General features: G+C 39.0%; 2 protein-coding genes across 2 annotated transcripts in view; both read right to left on the bottom strand.

Annotated features, from left to right (window-relative positions):
* ZC2HC1B (zinc finger C2HC-type containing 1B) overlaps positions 1 to 8,654 on the bottom strand; it is a 33,950-nt gene extending 25,296 nt beyond the window's left edge. Inside the window, exon 1 of the mRNA XM_024747935.1 lies at positions 8,587 to 8,654. Within this exon, the coding sequence (XP_024603703.1) occupies positions 8,587 to 8,614 (28 nt within the window). The 5' untranslated portion in view covers positions 8,615 to 8,654. The remainder of the gene's footprint in view (positions 1 to 8,586) is intronic.
* A 668-nt stretch (positions 8,655 to 9,322) lies between these two features.
* Positions 9,323 to 22,727, bottom strand: LTV1 (LTV1 ribosome biogenesis factor). Its single transcript, XM_024747929.1, has 11 exons — positions 22,553 to 22,727; positions 21,423 to 21,554; positions 20,080 to 20,253; positions 16,099 to 16,186; positions 14,448 to 14,589; positions 13,828 to 14,083; positions 11,641 to 11,768; positions 10,590 to 10,729; positions 10,249 to 10,301; positions 9,852 to 10,052; positions 9,323 to 9,727 (listed from the first exon to the last, which is right to left on the bottom strand). Exons 1-11 carry the CDS (start codon positions 22,553 to 22,555, stop codon positions 9,617 to 9,619), a joined length of 1,428 nt encoding a protein of 475 aa, XP_024603697.1. The 5' UTR covers positions 22,556 to 22,727; the 3' UTR covers positions 9,323 to 9,616.
* Between the last annotated feature and the right edge of the window lie 1,187 nt (positions 22,728 to 23,914).

The following is a 23,914-nucleotide window of genomic DNA, read 5'->3' as shown; positions in this document are numbered from 1 at the left end:
AATTATTTAATATTTAATATATTCTTAAACTAACTGCCTGATAGCTTAGCTTTAGACGTTAAGTACAAAGTTGATACCCTAGTATGAAGTCATAAATAATCCAATGGTAACATCTTTTAAGACTGCTACTAGAATGTAAGGCCATGTATGTGCTAAATGAAGGCATGCCATTTTATCATGGACAGTATGAAAAGGGTTGCCTAGTCATTGAATTTAAGGTAAACTTTCCTGAGAATGGCTTTCTCTCTCTTGATAAATCTCTTTGCCGGAAAAACTCCTACCTGAGAGGAAGGAAGCAGAAGAGGATGAAATGGACCAAGTAGAACTGGTGGGCTTTGCTCCAAATCAGGAAAAGACAGAGCCAATACAATGGAGAAGCACATGAGGATGATGAACATCATCCCAGGGGTGGTGCTTAGTGCAGGATCTCTTCATGGGGCCTGTGAAGAACATTCACTGCTGACGTTTTATATGCAGTAGAGAATGAGTGAAGGCCTACAATCATAATACGCTCACTACTTGCTACTGCCTTTTTTAAAATATTCAATTATTGTAGTGTTTTCCAAGTTAAATGAAGAATAAACTCAAATTTTTAAAAAAAACTGACTGTGCCCACTATATCCCAATGCCTCAAAGTACGTGACCCACAGTAAGGTTCTCAATAATTACTTGTTACATGTATGGGTCAAACAAGAATTGAGTTTCTACCATAGGACCAATCATTCAATAAATAATTAAACACCTGCCATATGTAACTCTGTGGGAATACTGAGAGAAACCATACATGGGTCCAGCATAGAAAAGGAAAGTATGCCCATAAATTACTTTAAATGAAGTTAGAAAAGCAAACCTTTGTGGAATTCTGAAAAATAAGAGTTTTGTTTCATATTACTGCCTTTCAGTTCATCTGGAGTTGAGTATATAAGATTAAAAGAGCAGTTTGATCATGCAGAAGATTTCGTATTAGACTAACCATTTGGGCTCTATTCTACAAACAAGGGGAGCAATCAAGGACACTGAGTAGGAAGAACCTGAACAGAGCTGTGGAAGATTTATGTGACAAAGCTGAGGAGGGATGAATGGATGGTGGTGAGGATGGAAAGTGGGATATTAGTTAAAAGGCAGAAGATGTAGGCCTGAAATGGAAAGGAAAGAGGAAATGGGAGAAACTGTGGTCAAAGAATCAATAAGATGACTAGATGTGGGGGGATTTGGGAGGTGACAGAGAGAAGAATGCTGAGGGACTGAGAAGACGGTAGAACTATGGATAGAAATAAAGAATTCGAAAAGGGCCATCTTGTAAGAAAAATGACCTCAGCTTTGGAAATACTGAGTTTGAGATACAGTCATCCAGCCAGCAGGATGGAAATGAGGGAGGTCAGGGCTAGAGACACAGATGTAGGCTTTGTTTGGAGAGTGATGTAAAGGCATGATATTGCCAGGGAAGAGGTCATGGAAAGAGAAGTACAGGGATGATCCCCAGGGAACTCCATATTTAAGGGCCAAGAAGATGATGATGATAAGCCAGAAGAAGCAGGAGAGAACAGGGTCATGGAAACCATGGGAAGACAGTTTGAAAAAGGAAGGCCTGATTAACAGGAATCAGATGGTAGCTCATTACAGACACTGTTGATTTAAATGATTTCTTCTCACATCTGCCAGATGGTATTATATTTGCAGCACAGGTCATCCATTACAGCATACAGAAATACCACTCTTCCTCTCTGTTCTTCTGGCCTTCTAACTCTATAAGAACTGGGTCTTAATTTTCTTTCTTTTTTTTCCAGCAAGGATATCCCACCTCTCCACATACTTATTAATAAAAGCTACTCATCCTAATTACAAAACTGCTATTTTTTTCTAAAATACTAATGAAGGATGACTTACTTTTATGACTATTACTGTAACATTTGTAGGGTGATTTCCTGTTCCCCAAACACTTTTGCTATGTAATCTCATTTAACTCCTCACAGCAATCCTATGAAATGGGGTTGATACTTTTTTTTTTAACAGATAAGAAAATGAAGGTTCAAGGTTAGGTGACTTCTTGAGGACAACAGGTAGTAAGTAGTAACAACGAGACTCAAACTTGAGTCTCTGTCTCTACAAGTATTAAGACTATTTACTCAATGATCACCATAAATAGAAAGACACTGTATCACTACTAACCTGCAAAGCAAATGGAAGCCCCTGGAGGATCAATGACCTTTGGTTTAAATCAGTGAGTTCTGAATTCAATGCGTTTGAAATAATGACAGATACAATAAGACTCAATTGAACACCTGAGATAGATGGACCACCACATTCTGAACCACATTCAACTTGGAAGCTTGACAGTGAGGAAGAAAGGGAACATGGAGAACCAAACACAGAGATCAACAGAACCTTAAAAGAATCTTTTGAAACAACCAAGATGCCCTTCAATAGGTGAATGGTTAAACAAGCTGTGCTATATCCATACCCTGGAACACAGCTCAGCAATAGAAAGGAACACTACTGATACATGCCACAAACTGACTCAATCTCATTGCTGAGTGAAAAAAGTTAATCTCAAAAGGTCACATAATGTATGATTCCATTTGTAAAATATTCTCAAAATGACAAGTTTGAGGGGGAAAAGAGATTAGTGACTGCTAAGAGGTAGGGATGGTCAGGGAGGGAGGTGGCTGTGACTATACAGAGGGGGAATGAGGAAGACCTCTGGGTGACGGGACAGTTCTGTATCTTTACTGAGGTGGTGGTTATGCCTGTAATAACATGGTATGGAACTATAAACACTCCTTATACCAATGCAAACTTTCTGGTATTTACACTGTACTGTAGTGAAGATGTAACTTGGGGGAAACTGGATAAAGAGTGCAGGAATCTCTCTGTAATATTTTGCAACTTTTCATGAATTATGTCAAAATTAAAAGTTTACATATCTAGGGGTTGGCAAATTGTGGCCAGTGGGCCCAATCAGAGGCTGCATGATCTTGTAAATAAAGTTGTAATGGTACACCGCCAGGCCCATTTGTTTGTTTATAAAATATCTACTGTTGTTTTCGTGCTACAACAGCAGAGTTGAATAGTTTTAACAGAGACCTTATGACCTGCAAAGCCAAAAATTATACTTTCTGGCCTTTACAGAAGTAGGTTGCCAATGAGTGAATGAGAATGTAGTAATTAAAAATGATTTGTGGGAGAGTAACATGGAAAATTTTATTTACAAATAAAGACTGGAAGGATATATATACATATATATATGGTACACACACATTACACATTTAATATACAGTAATTACCTCTGAGTGGTAAGAAAAAAGGTGACTACTTCTTTAGTTTCCTAAATTTTCAATTTTTCTATAAAGATTATGCATTGCTGTTAAAAAATAAAAGAATGACATTAAAAAAACCCTTTTGATAGAAAAGATTCTAAAACAATGTGTATTAACTTAGCTATTTCTAACTTTACCCTCTCTAATTGGAGTCTCAGTAGACTATTAAAGTGGCTATTGTTTTTATACATTGGTTCATAATCTTAAGACAATTTTTAAAATGAGGAAAGTGATCTGGAAGTGATCAACAGTTTTGTTTAGTATGTTAACAACGAAAAAATAAGCATTACAAAGATCTCAGTTCAAAAATTTTATAAGAAACCTGGAGAGGATTACGGCTGTAATGAAATTGGAAGAAATTCTACTTGAGACTAGACATTCTCTTTCTGAGCTGGAAGTTAAGAATGCTTTGTAGAGATACCTACCAATCCACATTTCCTTATAAAGGCATTACAGAGAAGGAAAAAGGAAGACATTTTCTCATTTAGCTGTCAGTGAGTCAAGAAACTCTTTTTAAGTTCTTTGCAGTCCAGGACATGCAAATATTAGCAATATTGACATCTTCCAGGGCCTTATGGCAAAGGGGGTGGCATACTAGCTGAAATTTATTATCTCAGGAACATGACTTATAAAAAAAGGAACTGAGACTAATGAGTTAGGATGGCAAAGAGAACACTCCATCTTATTTTTGCTTTCCCCCAAAACACTACAGTAAAGGGATGTAGAAACATGGAGGACCAGGACAGGGAGGAAAGAGGACAAGAATAAAAAAACTGGAATCTGGAAAGCTGATGGACCATGGTAGCCAACCTGGAGGACATAAAACTACATCAAAATCCACTTCCCAGGCTGATGGTAGAAAAAACTGAGAACCATCCAGATTTACACTGCAGAGCCCTTCAAAATCACAAAAACCCCTGGAGCAGTACATACCTCTGACACAGGGACAGGATACGTGAAGAGGAGGAAGAAGAGATTGCTAAAATATCAGGGAGAAGGTTTTCTAAAAAGAAGTGAAGATTCCTAGAACGCCCCCCTTCATCCCACAGCCCCTGGGTGATTGTCTTTCTCCAATTCTAGCAGAAGTCTACTCTCCAGAAAGGATGAGAGGAGGTCTGTGCATGAGTCAACATGAGGCAAAGCTGAAGGCATGGGTAGGCAGATACAGATGTATATACACATATACATGGTTGATTCTCATTATTTGTGCTAGTTACATTCCATAAATCCCTGCAAGCACTAAATGAACAAATACTGACTCATTCATTACTCTCAAATAATGCACTATACAAATGGATTTGTATATCAACACACAACCTTGTTTTATGGATCTGTTTCAAGATACCTTATTTAAATATATATATTGTTGATTCAGTAATATTGAATTCACGGCCAACCACACTATAATGCATGCTTGCATGAAGATTATCTAATAGACATATTTTCTCCATAAGGCATATCACAGCCTTCCTGCACTTAGAAGCATTAGACAGCCCTTCAACACTATGCTTGGGAGCCTTTTAAACAGTGAAATCACCAAGAAAAAGTGCAAAATTATGAAAAGCATGGCACGAAGTAGACCATAAAAAGGACACTTGTTTATAGTAGGACAGCTGAAACAATAAGGCAGAGCATCACCTTGCTCTACCTTAGCTGGGAACATGTGTGTTGGTTGACTCAACTTTTTAACTGGTATGTGTCATATCTGTGAATGGCCATGAAAGCACCATGAATATTGATTTAGGGTTACAAATTTTAGTGAGGAGGTGAATTTGCAAATAGGGATTCCATGATTAATGAGGATTAACTGTATATATATACACATATACATACACACACACAAAAGTGTGTGTGTATGTATATAATCTAGTGATTAATCTCATGAGCAGTGATGCTGGAAGCAGAGAATATCCCACACCCACCTTCCTCTACTTGGGTCACAGAATTCTGCCTGCCAGACCCTTACTCTCAAGGCAGAATGGAAGCTTCCCTGGGAATATAATCATTCCATGGAGAAAGAGCTAAAGATACTGACATTGGGAAGATTCCCAAACAGCTCACCCAGACCACCCTACAAAAAAAAAGCTCAAAATCGACCAATGTTACCCATCCAGAGTTCCTAGTGTTCTCGTCCTCCACTCTTAATCATGAACAAACAGACAGGAATTTCCAAAGAGCTGAGGAAAATCTCTAGCATGTAAGCCCAAAGTAAACAAGAGAAATTTAAAGGAAAATTAAAGCTCTTAGAAATTAAAAACTCAACAGTAGGTTGGCAGATAGAACTAGGGAAATCTCCCAGAAAGTAGAGTGAAATGGCATAGAAATGGAGAGAAACATAAGCAAATTAGAGTACTTGTCCAGGAGGTCCTACTCCAAATAATAGGAGTTCAGAAGACAAAAGGAGAAAATGCAAGGAAGAAATTAAAATAATTTAAAACTATTTCCAGAAGTGAAAGGACATGAGCCTCCTGTTTGAGAGGACACCCACACAAATGAAAATATGTCTAGAACAATAAATATCATTGTAAAATTTAAGAACACTGAAGACAGAGATCCTACTTAGAGGAAAAAAAAGGAACATACAAAGTATAAGGAGTCAGAATGGCTTCAGATTTACAAATAGTAAAAATGGAAATAAATGGGGAAAAATTCTCTAAACTTCTGAGGGAAAATTATTTACAACCCACAGTTTTATACCCAGCCAAGCTATCAATCAAATATGGGGGTAGAACACATTTCCAGACGTGTAAGCTTTCAAAAAGTTTACATCCCATGTACTCTGTCTCAAGAATTACTGGAGGATATACTCTACAACAAGGTGAGTAAAGATACAGCAAATAGCCATTCAGTAGAGAAGGGGATTCCCAGGATAACAGCTGGGCACCAGAACTAGAGAAGCAACCAGTTCAGACTGGAGGAGTGGAACTAAAGACACAGACATGCTGAAGGCTGTCATAACCTAGATATTCACTGCCTTTGTAATCTGAGGATAGCATGTCCTATATATATCTGGCTCTCATTCTGTTCTATACTTGGCTTGCTTGACGAAATCCCAGCGAAGTGCCTTCTCACCCTTCATACTCACATGTCTAGATAAGCTGAGGATACTCATTTCACTCCACAGGAAAGTTCTGCACTCATCTCTTCAGAGACAGAGGTCATAAGTATAGAAGCATAAAATATAAAATGAGCATACAGTTGCTAAGCCTAGTTTGGCAGGAGATTCAGGATGCTTCAACTATGGTCACTTGTGTTCCCAGGACTCACTCATCACCTGGCTCACTAACATCACCACACATGGGGCTCTTGTAAACTCTAAGAGCTGAAGTCAGACTCAGAAACTATTCAGCTCATCTTCTCAAGGATGCCTTGATCAAACAGTAGCAATTACTTCCCTCATTGAGCTAGATTTGTGCTTCTCAGTTGCTCAAAACAAGATACTGTGTTTACAGGGATGCCATGCAGGTGATGATTAATATAAAAGTCCAGATAATTCATAAAAGTTACCCAAGGAAAGAAAAAACTGAATAAATTGAAGATTTATTCAAGCCACCTATAGGTGGCTTCTGTGTTCTATTTCTTAACTTGAATAACTTGTTCTACTTCTTAACTTGAATAGCGGGTATGTTTGTTTTATTATACATTCTCCATAAGGCCATTGGAAGTTTTACCTTCTTCTGACCTTTAACTGGAACAAACAAGCTGGATAAAACATACTAATGTCAGCACACAAGAAGCAACATAAAAGTATTGATAATCTAACAGTAAAGTTACAAGATAGCTAAAGTTCTGTCCTTCACCTGAGGTGATCTGATGACATCACAACAGAGATGTGGATACATCACTGGTAATAATCACAAATAGTAAGAACTTTTGATACTTAGTTTGACTTGTAAAATAAGTTCTAAAGTATCTGAAAAAGTGACTTTATACCAATCATAGACAGTGCTTAAACAAAATAGGTCCTTAAGATACAGCAGGCAAATTCTTCACGATTTTGCCAACTGTCTGGGATGCCTGAGGTCTTCTTTCTGGCTAACACTGAGGCTACGTCTTTTTGTTCCAAGTTTAAGCAATTCTTTTCTCCTCTAGCTTAAGCAATTCTTTTCTGAATTGTCTGTCCCAACTATCCATTCATTTTTATATTTCTTAGTGACCATTTACCAAATGCCAGGCTCTGTTCTAGACCCTGGGGATAAAGTAGTAAACAAAAATACCCAGCCCTCAGTTTGTTCTAGTGAGATGAAACTGAAAAAGAAGATAAAATCAGATGCCAGTAGATGTTAAGGAGAATATAAAGCAGGCAAGGAGCATAAGGAATGCAGAGGAGGGATGTTTGTGCTATTTTTAAATACACGGTCAGGGAAAAGTTTATAGGGGAGGTGACAATTGAGCACCATCCTTAAGGATGATTTATTTACAGCCAGAGCACTTCAGGGGGAACAGCAAGTACCAAGATCCTCATTTCAAGTGGTACTTATCACAGTGACTTGGCATTAGTTATATTTTGCTGCACACACCCTGCCTCCTCAGACAATGCAGTCCTTGAAGGCAAAACCCCCTTATTGCTTTGGTCACCTAACATTTAACATGGAGCTTATGTTAAGTTCCCAACCACTGTTTATATGACTGACATCGTAAATATTCTAAAATGTTACGAAATAATACAAAATATCATGTAAGAACTTTTTTCCAGAATAAAGTCAAGATCCTTAAATTTGGAGGATAATCAGTCTAAATCACCATATGCTTCACCAAGACTAGTGGCTTATAGGCACATTCTCTTAATTGCAAAACATACAATGTGTTAATTTAAACCATTTGGGTCAGGTGTGGTGAAATTAAAAGCTCCGAAGATGGAATCTGAAGAGCACCAAGTCAAAGTAACATTCTAGATTCTTGCTAGTTTTAAGAACCTTCAAATGAGATGGCTACCAAAATAAATGGTCAATCTCTTTAGGATTTAGTACATTCCTGATACTAACATAAACCATCAACTGGCCCTTTGCTTCTGCAGGTTGGCATTTAAATACACGCTCTCCAGTATTCTACTTCTGTAATGACAAGCTCTTCAGCCAAGTTTTTTCTATCAGTGTTGGTAGAGTACCTAATGCTATCGTTTCTCACAACTCTTTTAAAAATTCTACAATGATTAGATTTAGAACCGATAACGTATAGAACAAGATAACACCTCCCAGCTGAGGAAAAGCCATAATCAAATTATAGATGAAGACACTTTCTAATAACTTAGATATCAAATGCAGCTCACCTGCTAAGAATGGTTCTGCCTCAGCCATTCTGTACCCAACTCAGACCAACAGTGTCCACAGATTTCTTTTTTTTCAGAACAGTCCAGATAACAACATATTAGCCATGGACACATGAACATGGGTCACTAACAACTTGTCTGTTCCAAGAAAGTCACAGTTTACCAAATAATTAACAATTGTGATGTGTCATTGCTTGAACCTTGAAAAAGTTGAGAAGTTAAAAAATCTCATCAAAAAACAGGGAAAGTTTTCAACTATGTATTTTAATCAAGTATGAATGGTTCCAAGCATTAAATAACATTGAAAAGACAAGCTTTCTAGTTTAAACTGAAGTCAATATTTCTGATGTTGAGCCAGGTACTCACTGAAGCCAAGGAAGTTTTCTTGATTGTTTCTTCTATTCTGTTTCCTGTCTTCACTCTTCCTAAATTCCAAAAACAAGTCAGCCAGTAACTGAGTCCCAATAACCTCAATATTGTTTTACCATCCTTTTGAAATAACCCTTTGCATACAGCAAGGGGAAACTTAGATTCCTACCAGTGGAACCTTCTCAGGGAAGCTCTTCTTGCCACTCTATTTCAAATGAGTTCTTAACTAGGTTACTTTTCTACATACAGGAAATCAAACCACTTAAGTACTGAAAAGGAGTGGAGAGATTTCAAAGAAATATTTGAGAACATCTGCAAAAGGCAACTGGAACAACCACACAAATAAATGAAGAACAAATCAATTCCATTTAAGTTATGAAGACATTTTCCTTTAATTTATCCAAACATTTCATGTCCATGAAGTCATTTATTTAAGCAAATTTAAGCCTATAATATTAAATTTAAAAATAGTACAATATTTACAAGACAGCTGGCAGAGAAAACTTACTGGTATAAACACAAATATTGTAGTTTTCTTTTGAATACCTGCCAGTAAAAATTGCAGAGCGATCAGTTTTATCTCTTTGACGATCCTCGTTCATTATTGTACATAACAAACAGCCCGTAATGGGGAATGCACCTTATCTGAAATGTTCCACTGTCATAGTTTTAGACCTTCAACATTCTTCTTCAAGTTCAGCAGCTCTCTTTCCTGCCTTCTTTTCTCCAGTTTGAAGGCTAATTTGTTAGCTTTCTTCTCCACTCTCCGTTCCTGTGCAAGAATATGCTGTTATTCAGATCTTCACACTGATGCAGACTGACTTTACAGAAGAAAATTCCCGTGACCACCCCCACCCCAGCTCTTTCTAAATCTCACATCTGAAAAAATACTTTACCTTGCGCTCTTCTTTTATAGCTTGCTTTCTTGCTCTTTTATCTTCTTTGCTTTCATTTTTAGAACGTGGTTGGGTTGACACCTTAGGCAGATCACTGTCATTAATCATCTGCATTTGTTCAACTTGCTTTGCCGTGAGTCCTTTCTTAGGTAAGACATTGAGAGGTATTCCTGTTTTAGAAGATAGTTGGATTTGTTTGGGCTGAAAGAAAGATCAAATGGCATTGTGGTTTTTTCCACTCTTATTAAAAAACAGCTCACTATTGGCACATTTTTGTTGTACCATTTTTTATAATGGTGTTGCAAGCCACAAAGGGGCTACTGTGAGAAAATAATTTGTACACTCCATTTCCTGCACTGCATATTTTGAATAGCTCAGGACACTAGGACTTACTTACCTTTGGTTGATACTTGATAAGTTGTGGATGGTTATATAAATTTGAGTATGTACCTTAAAAAAACAGACACACACACAAGAATCATGTATCAATAAGTATACTTTCAGTTCAGCCAAACATTACTGAGTTCCTCCTATATTCCTCACTTTAGTGTTTTCATAGTTCAAAATAACAATGGAGTCTCTTATGTTTTTAAATGTGTCAATTACAACTCAATTACTGAAATATTATTTTTCAAAATCATTTTCACAAATATGTACTTTTCCAAAGAAGTTGATGTACCCAATACTTTAAAATTACTATCACACTTTTAGCAGTAAAATGGACACTAAGATACTTACTACAAATAGATTCACAGTCCCACTTCTCTTTGGCTTCTTCAAGAACTACAGTAACAATCTCTTCCTCCTCAGACCCACTGAGCTCATTCACTGGCAGGTCCTGATCCTCGAAGGGTTCAAGAGTATTCAGTTTTACACAACTTTTGGTTGAGTTTTAAAAATGAAGATAGAGGAGGGGAAAAAAATACCACCCATTATTACACTGTTACGTTACTGAAACTGCACTTAAAGAGCTTAGGGAACTACAACATTTTTTAAAATACACAAACTCATTTGCCCCATCTGTCACTTCCTGTCAAAATCAGCTCTACTCAGGCTTGCCTCTCCTCTACAGCAGGTTTTGGATATACATTCTGCTGATAGGAAGGAAAATTCTGTGTCTTTGCAAGGTTTTAACACATTAAACAAGATGGCATCTTTCCTATATAACATGATCTTTTTTAAAGCCTTGAAAAGCATCAGCCCATCTGCCTCTTCAAAGTATTCAAATAACTCACTCAAAGAATATAGCTCTTGTCCTGCTCTGGGATCTACATATGATAGTGATCAGGGAACATCAGACCTTTCTAGCAGATGTAAACACTTCATTAGTTTCTCTCAGAGAAATCACCTTGATGTGGATGATGATTTACCAAATATTTGGATAGAAAGTTATGCTAATCAGGCTGCAGAGACAAACTGATGTACTTCTCAGAACACCTTTTTCAGGAAGATGAAGAGTGCATATACTTAGAAGTCAGAATAATTCTTCAGCCAAAGAGGCTAGAAGCACCATCTCCTTCTCCAGGTGGAACATGACCTTCTACTCTAACCCTCAGCTATTCCATGACTCTCAGGTCAAAGCTATAGAGAAAGTGGTTCTCAGTATGTTTCCACCCACTGTTATATTCAGCTTCAGAACTCTTAATAGCAAAATGGGAGCCAAAGGTTAAGGAAAACATACATTTTCTAAACATGGATCTTGACTGGGTGATTTTCTAGATTCAGCTGTGCGATTACAGACTTTATTTGAAACGAAAAAAAGGAAGTAATCAAGGAAAAGTCACCGTACTTCTCCGCCTTCTCTTTATAGTAGTCATTCAAAACGTCCTCTAAGCGATTGCTGTCTACTTGAATGGAACCTTCCAATTCAGCATTATCCAGAGCTCCAATTTCATCATCATCATACTGCTCATAAAACTTGAATATAAAGAAAAAAGATAAGATGAAAAATGAATGTATTCTTTAAGACTATAGCATTTAAATGGTATTTTTACATTACTTTTACTCCCGTACAATATTCAAGCCCTAGGAGGATCATAACTACCATTTAAGTGTTAGCAGGGATTTAGCACCGTAACAGTATGGTGTGGAAGACATTCTACTCAGCACTCTCAGACTGACATCTGGTCTGAATACAGGCTGCCATTTAATATGAAAATGACCACTGACAAATCAAAAAGACAACGTACAGAATGGGAGAAAACTTTTGCAAATGATGTGACCAGTAAGGGATTAATATCCAACATATATAAACAGCTCATGTAACTCAACATCAGAAACACAAAAACCAAGGAACCTAATTAAAAAATGGGTAGAAAACCCGAAGAGACATTTTTCCAAAGCGGAAAAGCAAATGGCCAACAGGCGCATAAGAAGGTGTTCAACATCGCTAATCATCAGGGTAACCCAAACCAAAACAATGAGATATCACCTCACACCTGACAGAATGGCTATCACCAAAAAGAATTCAAATAACAAATGTTGGTGAGGATGTGGAGAAAAGGGAACCTTGTACATTGTTGGTAGGAATGTAAATTGGTGCAGCCACTGTGGAAAACAGTATGGAAGCTCCTCAAAAAACTAAAAATAGAACTACCATATGACCCAGCAATTCCACACCAGAGTATATATCTGAAACAAAAACACTAACTTGAAAAGATATGTGCACCCCAGTGTTCATAGAAGCATTATTTATGATTGCCAAGATATGAAGTATCCATCAACAGATGAACGGATAAAGATGTGGTGTGTGTATGTGTGTATACACACACACACACACACACACACAATGGAATACTACTCAGCCATAAAAAAGAATGGAATTTTGCCATTTGCAAAAACATGGATGGACTTGGGAGGGTATTATACTAAGTAATATAAGTTACACAGGGAAAGACATACAGTATGATATCACTTATAGGTGGAATATAAAAAATATAACCAACTAGTGAACATAAATAAAGAGAAACAGACTCAAAGATATAGAGAACGAACTAGTGGTTACCAGTGGAGAGGGAAGGGAGGAGGGGCAATATAGGGGCAGGGAATTAAGAGGTACAAACTATTAGGTATAAAATAAGGATATACTGTGCAAACACAGGGAATATAGCCAATAGTTTATAATAACTATAAATGGAATATAACCTTCAAAAATTGTGAATCACTGTGTTGTACACCTCGGACTTACATAATATTGTACATCAACTATACTTCAATTTTAAAAATGAAAATGAAAAGCAGTTATTCTGTTCAGCTTGGTGAACAAAATGCTAGGCAGAAATCTTTACCTCATGATATTTCACAGATATTTTCAAATTCATTGATTATGCAAGCTAAAAGACCATGTAACTAAAGAGCCTCCTGTTTATGTAGAAATCTCATTCTGGTTTAGATGATGCTTACTGTATTATTCCAATGCTGTTAACTCCGCTGGGCTTTGTAAAAGAATAAGCAGGGGATGATACAACTCCTCAAGAGTGAGGTTATTACTAATAGTTTGCCTACTGCTTGGAGAGAAGAGGGAAATGAGTACTTAGTGAAAAGGCAGCAAAGTCAGAGCCTTTACCTTAGATTCACCTTGAAGGAATTTACTCAACAGTCTGAATCCCTGCCATATGCCAGATACCACTTTAGGCCCTGAGATATTAACAGTATGAAAATCACTCAAAAAAAAAGGAAAGCAATGGAATTTTGTTTATGCTCAGGCCAATGCTTGAGGAAGACAGCATAATCTTAGGGATTGGGATCATAGAGGTTCAGAATCGAAGTATCAGATTCTAAGAGGAAGTCAGGAGGTTTGACCAGTCACCTTTTGACTTATACACATTCTTTCCAGAATTAAACCTGGGGTGGTTTTATGCACTCTTTTAATAAAAGACATAGTCTGTTTCTAACGCTGAAAGTTCTAGCTTTGGGTTCCAATGTCATAAACTGTACTAGACCTGGTATTAAAAGGCCCCTTATTTGGAGAGTTTACCTTCTCAAATCTCTCATCATGTAGGGTCAGCTGTTCATTTCTCCTCATGACCGAAGACGTCAAAGAATACTCAGTAAAGCGACTTTTCGTTTCTTCTTCCCAGAACAAGTGATTTTCTACAGCCCCAAGAGGTTTTCCAGGGTAAGACATATCCTCATCTGATGAGCCTGCAGGGTCATATTTATCATCATCACTATCTCTTTCCTTCTCATCATCCACATCTTCCCACTCACTGTCATCTTCAGCCTCAGATTTCCTAAAGGCAGAGCCATAAATTAAATGTCAAAACAACTTGAAAAACAACAAACCAAATGACTTTGCACAAGTAAAATTTGAGGGTATTTCAGAGGCAGGATTCTTGTTTAGGCAGGAACAGCTGTGCTGCTTGACCCGTCTGGTTTGGCTGGAAAAGTAATGAACTAGCAATCAAGCAACTTGGACTTTAGCCCCATCTGTCGATGGTTTGTAAAGACCTCAAGTCTCACATTTTCTGCTCTAAAATCAGAAGTCTCAGATTAAATGCCCTCGAAGGCCTCTTCCAGCTATAACGTCTAATGGTTACTATCCTACAGAAGAAGCAACAGTCAGGTCATTCCTGCTTCAAAACAAACCACACATACTGTATCTCCATTCCCTCTTCCTCTTCTGCTGGCTTATTGGCCTGAAGAATAAAATCATCTTCAAGTAGATTATCCGGATTATCAAAATCAAAATCATCATCAAGAGCCGCGACAATGTCAGGATCAAAATCCAGCCGAGGTCCTAGAAGGAAAACAAAACTTGAGCAATAATTTCCAAGAAAGCATGATTCCTTCACTTAACATAATCTGAGTAGCTATTATATGCCAGACTCTGCCTATGTATTGAGGATAAAACAATGATTAAAAACTTTAAAAAGTTCAGCTCAGGAATAGACACAGAGATAGAGAACTCCAAGAAAATTTAAAAAAGAAAAAAATCCCTCTGGTTTCAATACCCACTAGTAAAAACTTTCATGATAGATCTACAACATTAAGCTGTGTCTATTTAGCAAAATCCAAAGCTTTTACCCACAGAAAAACTGGGCTTTAAATTCACCTGTTAGAAGTAACTCTCACCTGTTAGAAGAAATAAATTTAGTATTTGTAGCCTGTGAAACTTTTTCTTTTCAGACTATGAGATTTTTAAAAATCCCAACCTGTTTCTTCAGCTGTTTTCTTCTATATGTATTACTAAAATTACTACAGAGTCCTACAAAAACTTTCAAGTTCAAACCTGTAAACTGACATGGCTTCCAACACCCTTCACAAAATGGCCACTGTCTGACTCTACAGCCTCATTTCATATTAATCTTTACCCTTCATTCCAGGCATGCTAAAAGGTGTGCAGGTTCCTGTATCTGTGTTCTCTTGTTTTTGCACATAGTTTCCTCTGTCTGGAATATCCTCTCCTCCCCACGCCACTCTCCTTCATTCACCAGCCTAAGTTCTACCTGAGAAATCAACCTTGCCTCATGTCCTCTAGTACACCTTGCCCAACTCCCCCAGGCTGGGTTTGGTGCCTCACCACTACTTATTCATTTGCACTATAATCGTAATTTCCCATTTACTGTCTTCTTTCCCAACTGATGGTAAATTCCTTGAGGTCAGGGATTATGCTTTTATTCTGATTTAACCCAAACATGGTCATAGTGGCAATTCAGAAATCTGTAGAATGAATTAAGGAATGAATGCCACATGGCAAATGTTAGTCAATAACTAAGGTAATTTAGCAGGAAATACCAAACACCACTTCTGTGAACTCCCGTGTTTGTTCTAAAATACAGTATTGGTACTGCAAAAAAACAAACATTATAATTTTTGGTGTATCTGGAACAGACGGTAAAATGGATTTCTATAAAATACTTCTACACACTTGGGAGAAACTCTGAAAGCTAACAGATTAAGTATTTTCAAGATTGCACTATATGAATGTAAGGCTTATTGAACATCATTGTTTCCTTTGTAAGAGGTTAGGCTAGGCTAAAATTCCCCTACTAGATCACCTAAAATGATTTTCCCACTTTCCTCTCCAAATAGGAACTTTAAAGACTAAGAATTTGATGGCAATAAAAGAAAAGGACGAAGATCACAGTCATCCCTTCCTAATTTACTGATCTCTAATTTGAATTCAAACACATCTCAATTCTTTAAGCTCTTTACCAGGGACAGAAAAACCCTATATCATTACTATACGTTTCTTTTTGTAAAACACAGCCCTATCCACTTGAAAAGTTAAAGAAATTATACACACCTGAAACAGGAGCTGCTTTATTTAACAATCCAACATCTTCTTCAAACTCTGATGCAAACACTGAGGAAGGCAATTTAATTCCAGTGGTCTTGAAAAAGAAGTTACACAATGGTTAGGTTTATTTAGAAATACTTTTGAACTACGAAGAGTTGAAATGCCCCCCCCCCAAAATTCATGTCCACCCAGGAGTTCAGAACATGACATCATTTGGAAACAGATTCCTTACAGATGTAACCAATTAAGATGAGGTACACTGGGCGATGGGGGGGGCCTAATCCACTGACCGGTGTGTCCTCCTAACGAAGCCATGTGAAGACAAGACACACGGGGAGAACGCATGTGAACGCATGGAGGCAGACTAGAGCGCTGCACCTACAAGCCACGGAAAACTAAGGACTGCTGGTAACCACCAGAAGCTAGGAGACAGGCATGAACAGATTCTGCCTGTGAGGCCCCGAGAAGGAATAACCCTGTTGAAAGCTTACTTTCAGACTTCCGGCCTCCAGAACTGTGACAGAATAAATTTCTGTTGTTTTAAGCCACCCAGTGGTAATTTGTGGTAATTTGTTACAGCAATCCTACTAATACAACTACATTCTGCATTGTCTCTCACTTGTGCTCCAGTTACATATTTTAAACATGTATATTCCATCATTATCTCAAAAGCAACCTCCCTGCCATACTTCACAAAGCTTTCTCCAGTATTTTATCCCACTTAATCCTTACAACCCCGTGAATTATCAGCATGTTTCAGTGAAACACAAGCTAAGAAAGGTTAAGTGGCATGCCTGCCTGAGACTAGTTAAGTGGGGTTTTGAGATTCAAATCCAGGTCTCATAACTCCACTGTCCTCAAATTTCAAAACAAAATTAATCTTTTCCTATTTAAACCAGAGATAACGTCCTAATCTCTAGTACTGGCACAGCTTTTCTCCAAATTGGCTGCTTAAATCCTAGGGTGGTCGTAAATCATTTCTAACCACCCATCCCTTTGAACTCTCTTGTATACAGTTACTTCACACCTGTCCTCTGGGCACCATCTTACTTACGGTTAACCAGGACACAGACGACCACAGCTGCTGCCTAGTCTACATCTAGTCCAATCTTCATATTACTGCCAGGTTAAGACTCCTTAAAATGTTATAATATGACCTTCCCGAACTTTTAACAGGTTTTTTCACTCCTGATTTTCAAGGCACTATAATCTCAAGGTCTACTCTATGTATCCTGTTACTCAATAATGCAACCTCCATATGAATCAAGTCCAGTTCCTCACATCATGCAATAATTCAAAGTAACTTACGGAGCACACATGTGCTGGACATGATGACCCACAATATGTCCCTTCTTTGACTGGAACGGTCCTTCTTCTCTCTTTAATAGAACCCACCCATTTTTTTTTCTTTTTTCTTTTTGGCTGCACCGAACAGCTTGTGGGATCTTAGTTCCCCCACCTGGGATCAAACTTGGGTCCATGGCAGTGAAAGCCCTAGTCTTAACCACTAGACCACCAAGGAATTCCCAAAGCCACCCTTTTAGGGACCAGCTCAGTTCCCTCCTTCACCATGAAGCCCTTCTTGATTACTGTTCTGGAACTTTCCTTCATGTTAACTCCCCTCATTCTGCAAACCATCCAATCTACTTCAACATGTGCTGGCACATACTTTCTGACCGGTCCTTATGCTTTCGTTTCATCCCTACAACCACTTAGTTAATAATGTGAGAGTCACCACCAGGTGTTCTCTGTCTGTGGACCTGCCCACCATACCGTCCTCAGTCTAGCAGCAGGCAGGAAGCAGAGGCACACATTCTCACTGGCTCACAGACAGAGCCTGCTGAAATGGAAGCCTCTGAGGAGCATTAGTGCATACCTAGTAAGCTGTTATGGCTTCCAGAGTTTTTCGGTGGCATAAACATGGACAAAGAAAGATCTGGCTTTCTGCTGTAGAATCCTATTTTAAAAAAGCTTTACTAAGATATAGTTCACATACTACACAATCCAGCCACTTAAAGTGCATAATTTAATGATTTTTGGTGCATATTACATTAATTTTTTAAAAATTGTGGTAAAATATATTTAAGATGCTCTTTGTGATTATCCTTGGCAAGCGGGGTTTTAAAAAAAAAGGGAGGATCAGCTTGCGCTTAATGAATTACCTTTGGAAATATTTTTCAAATCATGAAAAACAGTCAAAGAATCATATACATAATTAAAGTGTAGATAGTGATTACATTTTTTAAAAAAGGGAACTGTAATTTTTTTTAGTGATTGCAGTGGTTCCGAACTACATGAGGTTTGCCCAACTGCTTTCCACTGTGGCAGCACCTGCTTTCCTTCAAGTGAAAATTAGGGGCTAATCAAGCATTACTAATTTCTCCACTGTCTTTCTGCACTGCTTTTGTTTTTAGGGCATATTCAATATTGCTGGTTTATTCAATTTTGGTGGTTTGTTACAAATTACTTTAAAGTTGAAGAAACACATGGGACTTATCCATATTTTTGCATCATGCTACAGAAAACCAATGGCACTTGTTTTCAAACATAATTCACTCGTCCTTATAAACATCACTGAAGTGTCCAGTAAAGAGTCTTATTCTGGGGAATTCCCTGGTGATCCAGTGGTTAGGACTCTGCACTTCCACTGCAGGGGGCATGGGTTCGATCCCTGGTCGGGGAACTAAGATCCCATATGCCATGCTGCACGCGGCATGGCAAAAAGAAAAAGAAAGAGTCTTACTCTGTTAGAAAAGCCAATTCGATAGTGGTTACTTTTACCCAAAATGAATTAAGAATTAAAAACTAATCTTTTACTGGCCAACACAATTCAGCCAGAAGAATGTTAGGACTTTATTAAAACTTTTCTTACTACATAAGATAAAGATGTTAAGTCACTACTGGACCACCTCCCCTCCCTCAGTTGGTGGTAGAAGGAAATGAGTCAATAAGATATATATCCTATTACTGATACAACAGCCTTGGGGAAGAAGGTGTAGAGAAGTAGCTTCTGTTAAAGATGTGGCAGTGGGGTATGAGGCCTCACAAGAGAGCTATGACCTAGTGAGTGAATGAACAGGTGCAGTTATTATCTCTTTTTTGGTATGATATCCTGAAACCTAACCCTTCTGACTCTCCTTAAGCAACAAGTATGGACTGGAGGGATTATGATCACATCTTCCTCCAGGAAAAGAATGTCTAGACCATGATAGGACTGGAGAATGAGAAGCAGGGGAAACTGGTGCCCTCTGTATCTCTTCTTTTTGTCAATAAACACAGTACATTAGTATCTTCTTTTTTTTTAAGTGCCAAGTGATATAAAAGTTTCACAGGGAAATTTACTCTATACTAATACTAAATTAAAAATGAGATAACAAAGGCATGCAACATGGGCATCCTTAACATAAGCAGGGAGAAGAAAATAGAACTTAAATTAGGAGCACTAATTTCATATAAACGTGTGCTCTCATATGTACTTAAAAGATAAAGTATTAAAGTGCACTGCATTTTTGTTGAGAAGAGCAACAGAAACTTTATTACAATCTATTGCCTCCATTCTCTCTCACGGTTAGCCTGCAGCTTCTACAAGCGTTAAAGATCTGAACATTCTGCAAAAGTTCCACAAAAGTTAAGTCTATCTTAGAGCAGTTTATGATGCTGAAACAGTTAAGCTGTTAACATACAGAACATCAGCAGCTTTTCTTCTACTGAAAAGTGCTACCTAGCATGACCATAATTATTAATTAAAAGTTCCAACCTTGTCAAAAACCGTTACTTTCAACAACCCGAGAACAGGAGACCTGCTCCCTCCTGATGGTATGTATGTGCATACACATATACAATTTTAAGCGAAGGCATGGCTTATCTTTGTGCTCTTCAGACTGACACCGTTTCTTGCCCCAGTTATCTTGATTTAAAAAATGGTGGTTCTTCACTCATGGCTCCTCACACACTCTCTCTCACATTTGAATTGCTAAAAAGTCTTACTGAAGTTGCTAAAGGTTCTTCTTTCTCATCTTCCCTGTAAGGTACACCAAAGGTATCTGTGGGAATGAGCTCTGAGGGACCAGATGGTTCCTTCAGGTGCTGCAGGTAGTCATAATCATCATCAAAGAACACTCCATACTTCCTCTGTTCTGCTCGCCTTTCTTCATCTTTTATCTAGGATAATAAACAAAATGGAATTAGTACCTGTTCCAAGGATAAGGCTCAGGAACGTTCCAATGAGCACAGCTTTCAGAACAGGGGACAAATGGCCCATGAACATTTTGGCTGATAGGAATGAGACAAAGAATTCTTGACAAACTCGGGAAACACAAAATGCCACATAAAATTAAAATGGAATAAAAAAATTCCTCCTTCCACTAGACATTTCTGGGCAACAATTTAAGCCAAGAAACACACACACACGCACATACACACACTTTGTTTTATCATGTATGTGGAGGATTAGAAGACTAGGGGGCACTGAAAGGTAACTACAATTTCTTGTATCTATATGCAAAGAAACTTCTCAATGCACAATACCCACTGGCTTTACTAAAAAGCTACATATGCCAGTGTTCCCCAACACTTCCTTTCACATTACCCACACTTAACAAGTATACTCTGACTGATAATTACCAAATCAACCTCTTAAAGGCTCCCTGGTATTTTCTAAAGCTAATTCATGAGTTTTATATTTCATGAGATGACCAGGACGCAAAATGTAGTCTGGGGTTACGAAACGCCAAGATCTTACGGAAAGCAGAGACTAAGCATACGGTTGTGCCCTAAATAACACCATGCAGCCTTGTTGCTGATGGTTTAGTAAATATTTTCCACTACTCTACAAGACTGCTCATTTAAACATCTCCAATAAAGATAACCTATCCAACAAAATAAATATGCACAATGTAAAAATGAACACATTGGGTTTCCCTGGTGGTGCGGTGGTTAGGAATCCACCTGCCAACGCAGGGGACACCGGTTCGAGCCCTGGTCCAGGGAAGATCCCACATGCTGTGGAGCAACTAAGCCTGTGCGCCATAACTACTGAGGCCCGCGTGCCTAGAGCCCGTGCTCTGCAACAAAAGAGGCCACCACAATGAGAAGCCCGCACACTCCAACGAGGAGTAGCCCCCGCTGGCCGCAACTAGAGAAAGCCTGCGTGCAGCAATGAAGACCCAACGTAGCCAAAAAAAAAAAAAATATTATTTACTGAAAATTAAATCACAGATTTTGTTTTCCAGAAGATCACAGTTATCTGAAAATAGCAGTTGGCTCACATAATTTATTAAAAACGATCAACAGTCTACCTACAAACTTATTAGCTATAGAACAGGACCCACTTTCTGTGTAGGCAACAGAACCCTCTGGGGTGCAGTCTCATCTGCTGCTAAAGGATCTCGTTGGCTCCGGTGGACCAGGTGAAAAGACACAGCTTTCTTCTTCTCTATAAAGGGCTTTTTCTTCCTGTGAGGCTTCAAAGAAACAGAATCAGAATAATGAAGTAAATCGGAACAACAACAACGGAACAGTGAATAATATAGTCCACATAGGCATCTTCAGTAAGTTATGTTATGATCAACAGATTTTTAAAACCTGCACTTCCAAGGCAAGAAACATCAACTATGTTCAATACAATGTATACTACCTTCCTTCAACAAACGTTTGTTGGCACCTACCCTGTGCCAGACTTTGTTGTAGGCACTGGAATACAGCAACAGGTAAGTCAAAGTTCCTGTTCTCCGCAAGCAAATCATCAAAAACATGATTTCAGGTAAAGACAATAAAAACAAAACACAGCGATGTGCAAATAACTCAAGAGTTACTTTAGAATGAGTGCTCAGAGAAGATCCCTGACAGTCTGAACCAGAATGACAGGAGCCTGCCACAGGAAAATCTGAGGAAGACAGTTCCTGTACCAACTATTAAAACCATGACACAACAGCTTAAGTTTAATAAGACTCATTATCCTTCTGCGTTTTTATTTCACTACACAACCTTAATTTTCTGAACTGAGAAAGCATGATTCCAGTTGAGTAAGCCGCCTTGCTTCGGGCCCAACCTTAGACCCTCCTTTTCCCCAGAGCAAACAGATGGGGCAGACACCTGCCATTCCAATGTCTGGAGAGACTAGCAACTCCCTCTCTGCTCGACCCCATGAAGCACTGGGTGGCGCGTCTGTTTCCCATGTCACAGGTTTTTAGGCCTCTCGGGACGGCGGGATGGTAAAGAGTAGGCCATTCTCTTCTCTCTACTCCCCAGGAACGCTTGGCCGCGGGAGACCCACTCTAAACTGCAAACATTGCCCGGGGTGGTGAGGGTAACCCAAACCGGGGCACTGGGCCACAAGCCGCCTGTCTTCACCTTCGGACCAGCCCTCCCAATCCCAGGCCGCAGTAGCCACTGGCGCCAGAGGAACCCGGTCTCTGCCAAACCAGAGCGCCCCACCCCCGAGAAAGGGAGGCTTGCTCACCATGCTTGTAGCCTCGCGGCGCTCACCCCGAAGAGGGGCGACGGCTCTCTCCTAGTCGGACGGAAGGTGACACTGTACCTCCCGAACGCCACTGAGGACCAGCTGGTAGCCGCGTCTTCACGCCACTCCACACGTGCTGCCCCAGGAACCGGCCGGGAAGTCACGCAGCAGGCCGTGGAAACGGACCAATCGCCGAAAGGCTGAAGCGTCACGACCGGAAGTTACGCAAAGCTCACGCCGTCTCAAGGATCGCGAGAAGCTATTGTCAGGTGGGGCTGTTCTCATCCCCGGGGGGGCGGGGCTTTTCTGGCCAAAATTAAATCAGCTGCGGAAGAGAGTTGCGGGCGTCTGTGCTGCGACGAGGCGAGAAACGGGGTGTTGGTGTTTGTAGGCGAACTGCTTTTATATATAGCGCCCTCTACCGAGAACAGAAGCCACGAATCTAGCATCCCCATCGACAGTTGTAGTCCCTGCCTATTCCCAACCGTAAACAAAAAAAACAACACACAAACTGTGTACACAGAAGGAAGGTGGGCACCCCCCCGGGTCACCGAGGTTTCAGGTTCCCTCTCCTTTGGGCCGGCGCGGAGCTGGTTGCCTTAGCAACGGAAGATCCTAGGGCCTTGCTATTTTAGGCTGCACCACGCTTAATCAGGTCTTTATTTTTAACGAACTGCGTTCAAACATCCAGTTAACAAAACCCCCCTAGACTCTGTTGACAGTAGAGGAATTTGGACTAATAAAATATATTCAGAATCTCTTTGGTGTTTGCATACCTTATCTTGGAAGGTGGAAACTAATGCTTATTCTTTCTCAAGCCATTCCTCAAACGTTTGAAAGTAGTTTAAACAAATAAGCTATAAGCACACCTGCTTAAGATTTCAGGTAGGTGCTGGCGCGCTTTCATGGCTTTTCTTGGGCAAAAGAGGATAGTAATGCATTCAAAGTTCTATCAGCAGACCTTTCCTCAAATTTCTATTTCCCCTTCCCAATTTCTGGTGTCTTTCCAATGTCTGAGTTATCTTGAATTCTGTATTTATGTCCTACCTATTATTACTATAAAATCTATAGAATATTTATAGTTTTATTACAGTAAAACTTATAGAAACAATTTAGGACCACAGAACTTGTGTTGGGACAATGCTTTGTAAAAGGGATAATATTGATATGTAACACTCCTATGTGCTACACATTCATTATAATTAAGCTTCATGAGTGCAGGTTTTGTTTTGTTTTGATCTGTTTTATTTACTACTGTTTTCAGGACCTAGAATAGTGCCTGGCATGTATACTCAATAAATATTTGTTTAAATGAAGTAACGTTCTGGCACTTTACCTGAATTATCTCACGTTTTCCTGACA

The sequence above is a fragment of the Neophocaena asiaeorientalis genome, unplaced genomic scaffold (assembly GCF_003031525.2).
Source record: "Neophocaena asiaeorientalis asiaeorientalis breed wild unplaced genomic scaffold, Neophocaena_asiaeorientalis_V1.1 scaffold123, whole genome shotgun sequence".
In the NCBI taxonomy this organism is placed as follows: Eukaryota; Metazoa; Chordata; class Mammalia; order Artiodactyla; family Phocoenidae; genus Neophocaena; species Neophocaena asiaeorientalis.
The sequence above is the reverse complement of the archived record's forward strand: the minus strand, read 5'-3'. Positions and strand labels throughout refer to the sequence as shown.

What these genes read in the sequence shown, in the direction of transcription:
- LTV1 (XM_024747929.1), bottom strand. An exon ending in TTCTGTTGCCTACACAGAAA is followed by an intron (nt 20,254 to 21,422) that starts GTGGGTCCTGTT and finishes TTATTATCCTAG; the next exon opens with ATAAAAGATGAAGAAAGGCG. An exon ending in CTATAAAAGAAGAGCGCAAG is followed by an intron (nt 9,728 to 9,851) that starts GTAAAGTATTTT and finishes ATTCTTGCACAG; the next exon opens with GAACGGAGAGTGGAGAAGAA.